Source organism: Anas acuta, chromosome 2 (assembly GCF_963932015.1).
Source record: "Anas acuta chromosome 2, bAnaAcu1.1, whole genome shotgun sequence".
NCBI lineage: Eukaryota > Metazoa > Chordata > Aves > Anseriformes > Anatidae > Anas > Anas acuta.
The window spans coordinates 156,069,341-156,084,826 of record NC_088980.1 but is presented as its reverse complement, the minus strand read 5'-3'; the positions used below and the strand labels follow the sequence as shown (position 1 = coordinate 156,084,826).

General features: G+C 46.3%; 1 protein-coding gene across 13 annotated transcripts in view; it reads right to left on the bottom strand.

Annotated features, from left to right (window-relative positions):
* Nucleotides 1-218: 218 nt before the first annotated feature.
* The window catches only part of ADGRB1 (adhesion G protein-coupled receptor B1), a 255,238-nt gene continuing 239,970 nt past the window's right edge, over nucleotides 219-15,486 (bottom strand). For all 13 annotated transcript variants that reach the window (XM_068672759.1, XM_068672757.1, XM_068672760.1 and 10 more), the window contains 3 exons: nucleotides 15,192-15,227; nucleotides 13,601-13,705; nucleotides 219-1,635 (listed from right to left, as the gene is read on the bottom strand). In XM_068672759.1, coding sequence (XP_068528860.1) covers nucleotides 1,438-1,635; nucleotides 13,601-13,705; nucleotides 15,192-15,227 — 339 coding nt within the window. In that variant the 3' untranslated portion in view covers nucleotides 219-1,437. The remainder of the gene's footprint in view (nucleotides 1,636-13,600; nucleotides 13,706-15,191; nucleotides 15,228-15,486) is intronic.

Here is a 15,486-nt window from a genome sequence, read left to right as displayed (position 1 = left end):
AGCCAGCGAGGGGACAAGAACTGAAGCCCAAAATGAATAAAGCAAAGCAAAACATTGCAAGCGAGAGGCAAAGGGAGCCGTGTATTCCCACCATCCCAAACTTTCCACGGAGCAAGTTGCCTTCCACCTTCAGCAGGTGGCATCCTCACCCCATGCCTGCGCGGTCCTACGGCACGGAAAGGCATTCGAAACGACAAGAGCCAAAGAAAAGAAAGGTCTCGGGTTTCAAGTTCTCTTTTTATTGAAGAAAAGAAAAGAAGAAGGAAAAAAATAGATTATTTTTTTTGTTTGTTTGTTTCCAAGTGGACGTTATTCATGTTGTCAGTTTGTCTCAATGTCCTAAGGCAACATCTCTGTATACCAAATATCTCCAGGTACATCGGTGGATCTGTCTTTCCCTCTTTCTCTCTCTGCCTTCCAGGGAGGGGCAGCTTGGAACAAATCTGAGTCCGAAAGCAAGGAAAAGTAACAGAAAAAAAAAAAAAAAAAAGGATGAGGCCAAGCAGACCTTTGCAAGGCCTGTGCTGAGTTTATCTATGTAACAGTCAATGAAATGACCTACATTCGTCTTGGTGGTCTCTTTTTTCTAACACCTTCAACCCTCTCCCTGGAGATGGGGCGAGCAGGTTTTGGAGGTGGTTCCTTCCTCCTGTGCTTGGCCCACTCCTTGGGGCACACAGGAGCTCCACCACGGGGGGGGTTGAGAGGAGAAAGCCCCACCTTACCTCTCCACCTGAGCCATGGGTGACGTGACTCTCGCCCACCACGTCCCCCCTGGTCCCCGTACGGACCCGCGGCGGAGATGCCAGGTCGTGGGGTGGCACGGAGAAGTGGGGGCGTCTTCTCGGCCACCGCTGGGCACATCCCGGCTCCTTCTTTCTCAGACAAGCTGGTGAGGGAGAGGTGGGGAGTGAGGACTGGCAAGGGATGCCACAACCCCTCAAAGCTGAGTTCTCCTCCAGGACCTCCAGCCGGACCGCACCGCTGGCGTCACCTCTTGCGCTCCCCAAACAACCTCGATCTTCTTGGCCCTTTGTGGTGGCTGCTGGCTGTCCTTCTGCACCTCCTGGTGGCAAAGCAGGAAGGCTCCCGGCGTGTGGCAGCGGCCCGAAAGCATCCACAGGGCTCTTCCCCAGCAGCTCCTCCCCACCCTCTGCCTCCTCCTCGCTTTCTTCCAGGCTCACTTCTTCTCCAGTCCTACCTGGGAAAGCTCGTGTTGTCCTGAACCTACAGCTACTATACTCTATAAAGTAATATTTCCCCTCTCTGCTGAGAACAATACAAAAGTTACTCCGTCTTCCCAAAGGTTTCAAAAGAAACCAAACACTTCTCTCGCTCGGTTCCGATTTAATTTAATCATTTCTTTAAAACGTGGTTTTGTTTGTTTGTTTCGTTTGTTTTCCGGAAAAAAAAAAAGTCCCTTTCTTCCCTTTCCACTCAGACCTCCGTCTGAAGGTCAATAATGTCTTGTCCCACCAGAGGGATGGTGGCCCCTGTTTTCTCCCACTCTACAGTTTTTAGTTCTAAGGGAGACTGTGCCACAGGTTCGATGTCCTTTTTAACCCATGACGGTGGGGACTGGACTTTCCTGATTCCTTCCCAGGGTCTCTTGTTTGGTGTCTGCTGTTTTTCTTGCTGCGAGAGGAGGAAGGAATAGGAAAGGAGAGAGAGAGAAAAAAAAAAAAACACACACAAAACACAAGAGAAGGAGGTTAGTGCCCGTTCAATGCTTGCCATTTTTTCACCTTCTTTAGTCTTACATCAAAGTCAATTTTTCCCATAAAACTCCTGATCTGAGATAACATGGGATTTCAATGAGATTTGCACTCAGTGTTTAAATTGACTATTTTCAGGAAGAAAATCTTTTTTTTTTCTTTTTTTCTCTTTTTTTTTTTTTTTCCCCATTGCTATCTCTAACATAATGCCTAGATGCTTCAGCTTTCAGCTGAGGCTTTTCCCACTCACAACTCCAATGGAAAAGTGAAAATGATTTTAAGAACTTCAGATCTTTGTCCATGTCTACAGGAAATCCCCACGCGAAAATCCAGGTTACGATGAGGTCTGTTTGAATGTGTATCAGCTGTATCCCATATAGATGGGATGTTCATTATGTGGCCCAGCTATTTACAGGCTATGGAATTGCAGCAAAGCTTGCCAACCACTTTGCCAGTGAACCCACGCTGTTTGATGGGCTGGATTGTCAGCTCTGAGGCTAAAAACATTTACAACAGCTCTACACCAAGCCTTCGAGGCTTTATTGTGGACTATTAGCCCACTCTCTTGCCAGCATCCCACCACGGACATCAGCCCAGAGAGTGTCTTGCGATGCTTCTGCTGGTGTGCACCGAGACTGGGGCTGTAAACTTGGGGAACTCTTCAGTGAGGATATGAAGGGGAGTCCATGCAAAGATTTTAAATGAGGTGTTCCACTAAGCTTCTGTCCCCCACGAAGAGCGATGCTTTTCACAGTCAATTATCCCCACAAAACACTCCAGCACTTGGTTAAGAAAAGCTTCCCTGCATGTGACAGGAGCACAGAGCCCTTCCGAGCCACCTGCCAAAGGGAAAAAGTGGTAGCTAGCAGGAAGGGTGGGAGGAAAGGCATTTGCTTGGGGGTGACAAGGAGAGAAGAAGTCTCAGGAGACATGCAAGCAGCTCACATGCAGCCTGGGATGTACCACAGCTCGATGCTGTCACCAGGTTGTATTGATGAGAGGAGATGAGGCCGCACACAGACTGTGGTGTCACAATTGCACAGCAGGATGCAGCAGATATCACTGTGGCCCCATAGGAAACCTAAACACCCAACTGCTACAAATCCTTCTGCTTTGGGTTCTGAGTTTGCCCCTAAGCGTCTTTAGGCAGCCTGTGATTTATCCCACTCCACGCTGCAGTGACAGTAGAAGAGGCATTGCAACCTCTATCCCAGCGGGGAGGGCTTCCATCCTATCAGCCAACCCACAAATTCTCCTTTTTCAGACTTTCACCCTTCATATAAGATGTGTTTGAAGCTGTCCCTGCAGCTGCCTACGGGGAGAAGTCTCTGGGTCGTTTGGTGGCCATGGAGTGATGAATGTGGGAACCAGGTAAACCTGGTCCTCTCTTCAATGGGAAGTGAAAGCTTTCTGAAATTGTCTTTGTTTTATTTTAAAGGGAGAAAAAATAATTGTTAAAAAAGGCTTTGTATTGTTCAGAAGAGAGCAAAACGTTTCATTTTTTGAATTCTGCAGCTGCAGTTTTCATTAAACCCCATGACACACAGCTGCTCTTATGCCGTGTGTTATTCTTACCTTATTCCATGAGGTAGCACGATGCTGATTAACAGCAATAGGATGGAAAAGGTGATACAATTGTTGACTTATTCCATTATCTATCTTGGAACTCATTTAAGAGGCACTGTTAGTAAGACCTGAAACCTTTTCATCTCTGTGTGTGTTTTAATGAGACAAGTTTGAGACTCCCTGAAGTGCAACTTTTACCTATGGTGTTTTTGAGGTCCATTAGTCTGCCATGAAAAGATGCGGTGAGCAGGTACACAAAAAGACAAAAGCACAAACAGAACAAAAACTGAAATGAAGCTGCAAGTTTCCCAAAAGCTGAAGAACAAAAAGCTTAGCCAGAGCAGCTCTTTCCAATGAAAAATGTTTTGTTTTCTCCCACTACTATTGTAGTGCCCCAAGTTTTCAAAGTTACTGATGTCTACAGCTGTGTTATTTAACAGAGCAGCACAAATGATTGTATGTAAAGCTCATAAATAATTCCATCTTTCCTCTCAAATGAAAGCCCTTCTTTGATGGCATTATTTACGGCCACCTTCAGCAGCAGATCCTTCTGTTTTCAATCTCTGTTTTGACAGTCCCTCCATCTGCCACACTCCTGACCTTCATGCTGTGAAGATGCACCCAGACCTGATCATGTTCACTGGGCATGACTGGCAAACCTCGGAGCTGGTCTTGTAATGGGCTGCTTTTGAGCTATGGTGTGCGAGCAGCTGCAAATTCAGATAGGGAACAAAAATTGGAAATAAAGCCAACAGTAAAACAAAACAACAAACCAATTACAAGTTCAGATTCACAACAGTGACCTCTGATAGGATCTGACACTGAGGGACAAGACCTAAGGGTTGCAATAATAACTTGATCGTGATAAAAATGGATGTTGGGAATTATTAAGAAAGGATAAGTGGTGGGAATTGTTAGGAAGAGAATGAAACTGAAAACATCACTGTGATAGTGCACAACTCCACTCAGCACCTGCATCTTGCCTATGATGTGCTCTCTGTAAGCTTCCTGATAGATCCCAAAAAGGATACGGTGGAAGTGATGAGGGTGCCCACTTCACAGCCACGAACAAAGTTATTGAGCACGTTTAGGAGGAAGGATTACACAGACTCAGAATTTTCAGCCTTGAAAAGAGATGGCACACGGTCCTGATAGAGGTCTGTGATGCTTAGTGGCTTGGTGATGGTAGGAACAGATCACTGATGGTGACGACCATCTCTTCCATGCCAAGAACTATTACTCTGAGCACAGAGTGCTGGAGGCACTAAGGGTTGCTTTTTGAGGATAAACTGCCATGTGCCTGCCCTGTTCTTGTTTTCCCAAGCTGCTTTAGACTCTGCTGGGGAGGCGAGGCAGGCCCAGACCATCCCTGGGTCAGACCTGGTGCAGTGGTTCCCATCCAGCTTATCAGCGACGGGTTATCTAGTGATGCCCAGGGAGGCTGTTGAGCCTCCTTTCAAGATATTCAAGGCCTGTCTGGATGCCTATCTTGGCAATCTGCTCTAGGGAACCTGCTTTGGCAGGGGGGTTGGACTCGTTGATCTCTTAAGATCCCTTCCAACCCCTACAATTCTGTGATTCTGTGTGATTCTGTGATCTCAGAGAGCATGGTCGTGCCCCAGGGACTGAGGATTTGGTGCCCAGTCTCTGCAGAGAACTGAGCAGGTTCGGTGCCATCAGCCGGGCTGGGCTCTGGCATGGAGGCTGGGAAGCAGCAGAAAATCTTCTCCTCTTGGCAATTGCCACCCTGGGAATTGGTAGCAGGCTCCTGGGAACAGTGCCCTTTTTCTTTCCCTCCATACGGAGAAGGTTTTTACTGCGTCCCAGCCACTTGAACGGCATGTAGGAAATGCCACCGGGCTCCCGCGTCAGCCCTGGCACCGCTGCCCAGCCATGCTGTGGGGTCTCAGCGGTCCTCGTGAGCAGGAGGGAAAGCCTCCCAAGCACAGAAAAGAATTCAAAAACTTAAGAGCGGGTTGTGTAATCCGGCTGTAAGAGGCACTGCTGCTGGCCCAGGGCCTGGCGCCTCGGAGACAACCAGGAATGGGCCGAGACGGGAGCTGAAAGGAGCAGAGGCTGCACTGCCAATAACTCAGAGCCTTTACTCCAGCTTGACACAGCTCCTGGCTGCTCGGGAGGGGAAAAATGTTCCCAGGTTCTTGGCTGGTGCCAGGATGGTGGGGTAGAGGGAGCCCCAGGCTTAAGGCTAGGGTACAACCTGGTGCACAGGGCAGATGGGAGGCCTGCATCGCCCCGGTGGCATTTGGAGAATCCTTTGCTCACCCGCAGATTTTGTTTCGGCTGTCTTAAAAGCAAGAGAAAGGCTTTGGGATAGAAGGCATGTCAGAGGAAGAGCCAACATAACCCTACAAAACCCTACAAAAACCCTTCAACCCTGCAAAAACCCTCCAACCCTAAAAAAAACCTCCAACCCCACAAAAAACCTTCAATCCTACAAAAACCCTTCAACCCTCCAAAACCCTTGAAACCTACAAAAACTCTTCAACCTTACAAAAACCCTTCCACACTACAAAATTCCTACAATGCTACCGAAGATGGAGGTTAAGTGAACATCCACCTAATGCTAGTCCTGGCAGACTGCAATGCTCCAGGGGCTCCACGTGGCTATGGAAAGGAGACGGTGGGAGGAGGAACCTCCCCGCCCTGGGATCTTCTGCCCTTTGACTTTGTGCTGCCAAACCTACAACCCCATCTGGCTTCACCTGGATCCAGGTGCAGCTCCTTTGCTTAGGAGCTGTGGCAGTGCTGCATAAATAGAACAAGGGAGACTGCCTGGATTTGTAAGACACAGCTTTCATTTCAACATGTCGGTCAAAACCAACAAAATGTGAGATCTGCTAAGCTCTCTTCTATTACTATTATTTTTTTTTTTTTAATTTTTAATTTTATATTTTAATACCCAAACTTAATGGTTACCCTGAATGACCTAAGGAGGAATTCAGTGCTCTCTACAGCGTACTCTGTGATAGCTCTCCTAGAACAGCTACTCCCACACTGTGTTCATCGCCTCCAGTGTCAACTCGAAGGATATTTCATGACCCAAATGGTCTCTCCCCATGACATTGATGACTCCAGGACCAGAATGAAGTTATTCAGAGCATATAGCAGGGAATCTGAAAGATAAATGTGGCGCATGCTGTCTAATCCATCTTTGGATCAATGTCGATGAAAAGTGATTAGAAAATGGGAAAGCTGTCTTTTTTTTTTTTTTTTTCTTCCTTTCTTTTTACAGAATGATAAAAAAAAGGGAGTGTTTTCCTTTCTTTGTTTGAAGCTGCAATTACTTCTTTTTCTCCTACGGAGCTTCAAAGACGATGCTTTCTGTTGCTGCTCATTTAAGAGAAAAGTGAAATAAAAGGAACAGGCTGGCTTAATTTAGAATTTTGTTTTGGAAAAAAAAAAAAGAAAAAAAAAGAAATAATATGTGTTTTTAACTCATATAGATGGAAATCAGTTAGAAAACTTGAAATATGCACTTGTTGGAGAAGAAAAATATGTCTTCTGCTTCTGTACCATCTGAAGTTGAGATGGGCTGATCTGGAGGGTTGCTTTGAGCCAATCTAGAGGAACCATGCACAGCTGATGAGAACAAGCATTGAGGAGTTCTTGAAGACCCTTAAAAGCACCACTTTCCATAAACTCATGAACAGCTCCTTGCCTGAAGGTTGTAGAGAAAGCCAGGGGTCCCAACAGCATAAGGAACAAGCTGTTCAAGGTACTCTCACCATTAATCTATCCAGTGAACACATCACCCTTTTCTGCACAATTTTTATGGCCTACTGAGGAGTCTGCTGGTGGACATGGACATATGGGTGTTTCCCAAACTGCCAACATCAGTAAAGGCTCCCCCATACCTCAGAGGGGAAACCACAGATGCCACGAGGTGATCAAGAGCACCCAAAGCACGATTCCTTACAGAGTCCTTTGTATGATCTGTCTTGAACCTGTTGGTGGGCACTGAGCGGTTTTGGAGCTGATGATACCAGGTTAGCATCAAAAGGCAAGGCAGAAACTGGCTGTCAGCACAGAAGATACTGGGAATAAAATGCCTTTTTGAGAAATTTTGATGCTTGATGCTGGGACATGGGTTGTCAGGTGATATACAGGAGAAGGTGAACTGCTGAGTGATGGTGTGTGGGACAGTGGGTATCTGATAGATGGTTTATGGGCGAATGAATTAAAGTTTGACACAGTTTTCATAGCAGAATTTATTGTAGTAATTATTCTACTTTATGTAGCATTCCTCCCTGTAACAGTTACTCTAATTTGTCTTTTAATAGTTGTCAATTACCGAAGCCTTTAAAAAGTGCAGAGAGAATTAAACACGTGGCCCAGAGGAGACACCCCACCTGTAAGTGGAGCTTCCCTTGCAGAAGGACTCAGGCTCCCAGTTTTCTAATTCCTCGGCAAGAAAAAGCCTGTGTTTGACCACCACCACAATCTCAGACTACACAAAGAGCTTCCCATGGAGAGAAGCTGTATTTTCCCAGAGCTGCCAGCTTCTGAGCCAGTGTGAAGAATCCCAGGTATCCAGAGAGCAAGGAGATGAATTGTGTCAAGCAGCAGAGCCTGCCAGGGAGGCACGCAGCCCCGACTAGCAATGAGCTACGGCACCAATCAATAGTCCTTTGTTCTGGCTCCTCTGTTAGATGCCAGAGCAAGAGCTGGTGGGATGGGCACATCCTGCAGGTGTCTGAAGGGGAAAGCTTAGAAAAAATCTTGACCCAAGAAGAGGAAAGCAAGTAATCAGGGCAGAAGTGGCGTAACAGAAATCAGGGGAAAGTCATAGAACAGCAGAAAAAAAACTTTTTTTCCACTGGGTTTGGAGAGATGGGGCTTGAATTTCAGAGCTGAGCTTAGAGCTGAATTAGGGAATGAGTCCAGCACCTTTATGTGAGGTCCAGGACAGGGCTGCAGCCAAAGCAGAAGCCATTCAAGCCATAGGGAGCTGGGCGTAGTGAGCAGCTAATAAGAACAGTCAAAGCAGAGAAATGTGAAGAGCTCTGCACAGCGCAGCTTTCGTTGACCTCTGCACAAATAAAGAGCTGCTGTTTGAAACGAATGCAAAGCCAGATGCTGGCAAGGAGAGAGGAATATGTATGTGATTCAAACTTCTCTAATGGAACTGGATTAAAGGGCTCCTGCCGAGGGGGAAGGCAGGAGTGTCACTTCCAATGCTTTCAAAGCTGGTGTTAAGCACAGAAGAAACAAAGCCCTGGCTTACCTTAAAGGCTGCAAAGCCTCCACTTTCATACCATGCAGCTGCAGAGCATGGGGACCCTTCTTGACGTCCAGCCCAGGCGCTGGAATCTCTTTAGCAATTAACTTGCAGGGAGGAGAAGTGTTGGAGATGTTTTACCCTGACAATACAGATCTGGGCAGGAAAATCTTTCCCGGGTGGTACAAAGGAGCTTGAAAGAAGCCACCATCCTGCTTTGATGTGGATGGTTCTTGGCTGAATGAATACAGACGTTGGGAAATATGCATACGTACGGGGAAGTAGGGAAACAATTGAATGCTTGAGACAGGCAAAAGGCAGATTTTTAAACTGAGAAACAAACTTGCAGCAAGGTTTCCAGCCACGAGATTATTCTGTTTTGAGCAATCAGGTGGCTAAAGCATGACTCAAGGTGCTGGGAATGACTAGGAGGAACTCTGCTGTCTGACTCAGCACCAGCCTAACACTTCAACACGCATCCGTTTGGGCAGCAAAACGTGCCTTAAAGCTGCTACAAAGAGATACCTGCAGTAAACAGAGCCTGGATGAATTCAGGCTGGCTGAGTCTCAGCCCTGACTGAGGGGAGAGCAGAGGACCCAGCTCCTGGAGCAGCCTGTGGGATGCACCCATCCCACCAGCACTCACTTTGGCATCCAGCAGAGTAGCAAGAAAATAGGATTAATGATCAGGACTACTTTTAAGACTCACTATGGTGTTAAAAATGAAGGCTTGGTGGATCCCAGATGCTGAGAGCACTTTGAATTATTTTAATTACTTAGAATGTGTGGTGTGGGTGGCTGTTTTGTTATTATTATTATTTTTTTTTCTGATGCAAATCCCGCTTTGGTTGTCTCCACGCCTTTGGTTCCCTCTGTGTTTCCTGGCTACAAATTAGCTGTCTACAGGACAACTATTCACACCTCTCAGATGTTTCAACATATTGATTCTCAGCTCAGGGTCCATACCAGTTCTCAGTTTGGTCTGGGATAAACTGAGAGGGGAACAGTGTGCAACTGCCACACACAGGCTGGTCACAAAGCAGCTGGCAGGATGAGCAAAACAAACCCAGATGTCCCTGAGTCAAATCCCTTTTGGGGGACAGACATAACCTGTCCCAAAGTCCAGCATAACAGGAGCAAAGGAGTCCTGCCAACAACCTTGTACCTTCCCTTTGGATTAGGGCAGGTTTTCCCCAAATCCTCCCCATCTTCCTTGTCTCATCTGATCCTGAAAACTGCAAGCGAGACAAAATCTACTGTAACCCATGATAAGGTCATATAGAGGTCTATCAGTGCATTAAAAATTGATTTTTTGACTTGCAGTTGTCAGATCTTGCTGTATGTCAGTCTGCTAGTACTTTAATTTTACTATTCGCTAGCACTGAAAAGTTAGATTTGGGTAATATTCCACATCCCTGATTAATTCTTAATGACACAAATGTGTGAGACCCACACTTGTGTGGTGGTCTAGGCTTAAAGGTAGGTGGATGTGTGGTCCTGAATGCTTTGAACAAGGACAATTTTGGGTTGGGCAATTTTAATCAGGGATAGCTGAGCGTGCTTCCAATGGGAGCAGTTTTATAGTTGGGGTTCATATTAGAAAGTCCATGGAATATGGAATAAATTGAAAAAATCGAACAGGAAAATCCATGTTTGCTGTTCAGAGAAGGACTTTACTGTGTTACTGTGCTTTGGTTTGCAGCAAAATTAACTGCAGCAAGCACTGGTGCCACAGTGTTCCCTGGGAGCGCGTTAAATATGGCCTGGCACTACTCCCGTTCTCCTAATTGCCTACCTCTGACACACCATCCTGGCAGCACTGCTCACAGTAGGATGATGACAGGCTGTGGGGACACCCCTAATCTCGGTGGGGTGTGGATTGGGCTCCAGACCTCTGCTGACTTGTAGGGCCACGTGTGATGGCTCGTGGAAGCGCTGCAGGGTGCTTTGCAGCTTATGTGTGCTTCAGCACTTTGCTGGATTAAGGCCTCTGATTACAGCCAAAAAAGCCTCCTTGGTGATTGGGGTAGGCTGTGCAAGCTTTTACCAGGACAGCTTTTTTAGCTCCTGGCTGGCCCTGGAGCAGGATGCTCTGATGGTGTAAGGCTGTACCTGGCACCAGGGCTGGTGTTGCCCATCGTCACCCAGAGAAGCAGAGCCTTCTACATCCCTTTTTTGCCTTCTCGCTGTAGGAAAAAGATCTTCCACCCCTGTGGCCTCCATGCAAGGGAGAAGAGAGGTGTAAGCAAAGGATTCCCTGGCTGCTGGGTGAGGGGAAAGCAGAATTCTTCCCCAAGCCTGCCTCTATGTCTGTAGGATGAGAGAGAAGCCCAGAGGAACAAGCCAAGGCTGTCTTTGATAGGGCTTGGGTCATTTTCAGCTCAGTAATGCCCTTCAGAAACGGATCTTGTAAAGGAGAAAAGCCAAACAGCTCAAACATGCAGGAACCCCTGACAGTGTTTCCAGCTCTGCCAGTAACTGCTCTGGGATGGTGGCTAAAGGGCAGTCTTCTTTACCTTTGAAGTGTACACTGCAGTAACACTTATCCAAAGTTTAAACATGTCAGTGTACTTGGAGAGGAAGAGTATATGTGCCGGTACAAACCTTCAGATCTTTGCTGAAAAATCATGTTTTACAACTTAAGCTAGAGAAATCCTCAACAGTAAACACGCATGATGGCTGAGTTTTCAATCCCCCCTCCTAAAGAGACAGATTTGTTGTTCCTCTTCCTCCCATTCCTCTGCTCATTCTAATTTAACAATGCAATAATTAATCTGAAATGAACTACGTATCTAGCATGATGGGACGACCAGTTTTGGCCAGAAAGCACTAGCATTTAAATCAAAATAAAAACAAAAAACAACACAAACCAAACCCTAAACAGGGTCAGCACCATTCCTAGGAATTCGCAAAGGAAGTCTCTCTTCTATGCAGACATTTAGTTCAAGTCTCAGCGGCAGCTTTCTGACCTTGGAGTTGAAGGAGGAGAGATGAATTGCAAGAAGATTAGGAAAAGCATCGTGTCTGGGAAAGGGCTTAGGACAACGGGACATGCTGCCAGGAGAGGCTGGGAAACCGCCAGGGTTGGAGAGAGGCTTGGTGGCTTGACTTTGTGGTTGCTTATTTAAAAGTGGAATCAAAGATACAGCAATGCAGGCAGATGGACTAGACCCAGTAAAGATCCCTTCTGCTCTACGCATGAAAGAGTTCAAGGGTATTCCAGGAGCCTTCTGACCTTGTTCATGCCCACAAGGCAAGGAGTTTCCTACTGGTGAAGGGATGTGTTTGGAGTCATGCGTTAGGAAAAGGTTTGGGACTGGTCTACAATGCTCTTCAATACAAAATGAAAGCCAGACTTACGCTAGCGTTAGTTTTATCACTTCCACCAGAAGAAATACTCCATCGTTTTATAACCTAAACACGCATAAAAGAGAAACATTTCTTTTGTTGTTACTTTAATCCCTGATACCCCCGGTTTGCCTTCTCAGGGCAAGCTGAAGATGGGACCTGATTTCCAGTGTGGTCCCCAGCAGCAAATGGCAGAAAAAGGGGTGAAGAAAGATATTTCATTTCCTTTGTAACACCTTGGATGTTACTAAATCCATACCTACTACTTACTTGCCCATACTGCAAGCTCCCCCTCCCAGATAACATCCAAGGGAAATTCACAACTTGAAAAAGACTCAGTCAATATGCAGAGGCCACCTTCACAGCTTCTTTCCAGCAGTTCAAAGCCCTTTGATGCTGACTTTGGCAACTTTAATTCTAGATAGATTTAGATATATCTCTGAAATGCCCAAAACATCTCAATCTATAAAACTCTCCTGCAAACATACCATAGATTAGCTTTTACACGGTACTTAGGCATTTCTGATTCTTACAGCTGTGGCATACCTAAATAAAAAAAAATAAAAAAAAAATAAAAAAAAGCTCAGAGCTGAAACTCAGTGAAATGCGTTGGGATTTTAGGCCAACACAGGCTTCTTTGATCTGAGCCTCTCCGCTAGATTCGGTATTCCACTTATTCTGTAACACTGGGCAGCCCATAATGACACCTTGCCACGCTCAATAAAAATAGGATTTGCTGGGACCACGTCTCCAGAGCTCAGCGCAGCTATGCTGTGAGATCTGAATGCAGACCAAAGGCTATGCAGTGCTCTGCTTCCACAAAGAATCAAACTAAATCTCTTGCTCAGCCACCCTCCGCACTCTGGTTTTGTCTCTAAGCCTGTCCCATCCAAATAAGCCCCACGAGCACCTCCTTGACCATTCTGCAGGTGACTGTGCTTCCTGGATCTGACTTTGCTTTCCTAAACAGCTATGCCCATCACTGCCTCCTTGGCCTCCAGCTCAGCCCCTGCAGGGACAGAAAATTCTGTTCCATAATTACCTTAGAGGAGGCTACAGCGAGGTGGGGATCGAGCTCTTCTCCTAAGCACCAAGTGGTAAGACGAGGGGAAATGGCCTCGAGTTGTATCAGGGAAGGTTTAGGTAGGATAATAGGAGAAATGCCTTTGCTGAAAATGTTGTGCAGCATTGTAACAGGCTGCCCGGGGAAGTGGTGGAGTCACCATCCCTGGAGGTCTTCAAGAAAGGTGTAGATGTAGAACTCAGTAGCATTGTTTAGTGGTGGACATCAGCACTAGCGTAAAGGTTGGACTAGATGATCTTAGAGGTCTTTTCCAACCTGAACGGTCCTATGATTCCTGCTACCCCTGCATTTTGCCCTTTCCTCTTTCCACCTCATTTTCTCCAGGGCTGTTCTGGTTTTCAGTTCCTAGCTGTGCGTGGAAGCATGCGGCAAAGGACGGGAGCAGACAAAGACAAGGAAACACCGACCCCATATGTGAATGGACACAAGGGCAGACTTTCTCCATCTGGGTTGCTGCCCACTCTGCAGAGAAGCTAGTGGTACCTTTGTGGCTCTCTGAGTACCGTGTAGAGCATGTGTCATTGTTGTAATGTGCACGGACATAAGCTCAAGGTAAGGCACAGAGTGAGGGCTCCCAAACTTTCCTGTGCTCCTGCTGGCACTAGATGGCTCCAGGAGGTGATGGTGCTGGGTATGTATGTGACTAACCTTGCTGTCCATTGTTGGAGACTCCTTCTCCTTCTCTGCGTGCTGGAGTTTTCTGTTCAGGTCTTGGAACATGTCTTGGTGACGTTTTCTTGTGTGCATGATTTTCTGAAGGAAACACAAGGGCCACACGTCAGCAAACCTTATCCAGCTGTACAAAACCATAATTTCTTCCCCCCAAAGTTACATGTATTATTAAAACCTAAATCTGTCTCCCTGTAGGTGAAATCTGTCCTGCCTAAAAAAGCTTCAAACTTCACTGAGGACTCCATGTAATGCTGCCTTTAATTTCAGGATAAGATGGGATAATTTTTGAACTTAAGGTTGCCCCAAAGCTGCGCCTGCCAACTGGCTATGCTGCAGAATTTGTGCTTGACTGGCACTGGTCTCCCAGCTTGATCAAGGAAGCTTTGCTGACCTTTCTTAACTGATCACTGATGCCATGCCCCCACTCTGTTCAGAGCGTGCCTCCTTGGCAAATATATTCAGAGCTTATCTGAATGTGTAGGATTTAAGCCAAAGAAGTTATAACAGAAACTGCTTCACAATTTGCTTCTTCGTTGTATTTTCGTTCTGCATCTCACTTCTACCTTCAACTGCTCAGAAGGAGATGTAGGAGCAAGTTTTAGAAGGGTTTCCCTTTGCATGTAAGAGCACAGTGAAGATTGTTTGCTTGTGCTTTGTCAAGTGCTCAATAATTGGTGGCTTATGTGGTTTGTGACCAACATGAAGAATCAGCTCAGATGTACTCACTGTGCCTCAGTTTCACACCAAACTCACAGCCCTGGGCTCTGAAGTGGTTCCAACATTAGAGGCAACTCCTCATGGTCCCTTAACGTAGCTTATTTTGGAATAAGGCAGCAGCTTTGAAAGGAAAGCACGGCTCTGCAGACACAGATGCTGTGATCTGACTTAGGAGGTGTTCATCAGCTCCCAGTAGCCACAAGACCTTTTGTGGAGCACTGTCTCTTTCAAAGCTTTCCACTTTGTGCCTCAGATATGAGGTCAGACACGTCCCTATGTACAGTACAAATACTTGTTCCTCCCAGGCAGATTCTGTGTGGTTCATTAATAGGTGTGAAAGACCAGGTTCGATGAGGTGCTGTGACAGTGCGAACACGTTACCTGCCTTTCTGTTAAGCAGCAGAGCTTTGGCACAAAAGACAAGGCATTTTAGGTCACTAAGCAAAAGATGTACTTGTGCTTCCTAAACGGGAATGTGGCACAGCCACCTGTAGCACCTTATCAGCTTTCCACAAGCGGTTTGTTCACAGAAGAGATACTACAGGCCTTGTGCACCCTGACACAGGATCTTGATTTACAAATGTTTACACAGAAGCAGCTGCTCCATAATTTAAGCAAGAACCAACATAAATCACCCTTTGGTTAACTGCACAGGGTAAGCCTTACTAGGCAGCCAGCACAGCTCTTTCAACCCACCATTTTCAACCCCCCGAAGCAGCTCTTTGGCAAAGGCTGTACTTCTGCAAAGATGCCAGGAAAAACAAAAAAAAACAACAACAAAAAAAGACATTTCTCTTTTTCTCTTTCTTACCCTACCCATCAAGGAACACACTGAAAAGGATGTACTCACCTCAAAATCTAGCTCTGCATACCGGGATTTCCGTCTCTGGGGATTCAAAATAAAAAGAGAGGTGTACAATGGTTAGTAAAGGATTGATACTGCTGGGCACAGACTGGACCACACAGTAGATAAAACAGAGAGGTTCTTTCTCTTTTTCCTTTTTCCACCACATATGTTCCTCTGGCTGTTCCTGATGTGAAGTGCCATTAGAGGGATCCCTCACAAAACCACAGAGCCCCAAGGAGGGCTGAACACAGGTTTTTGGCTAATTCAAGCCTCTGAGTTAGGAGCTTGCAGGTGATTC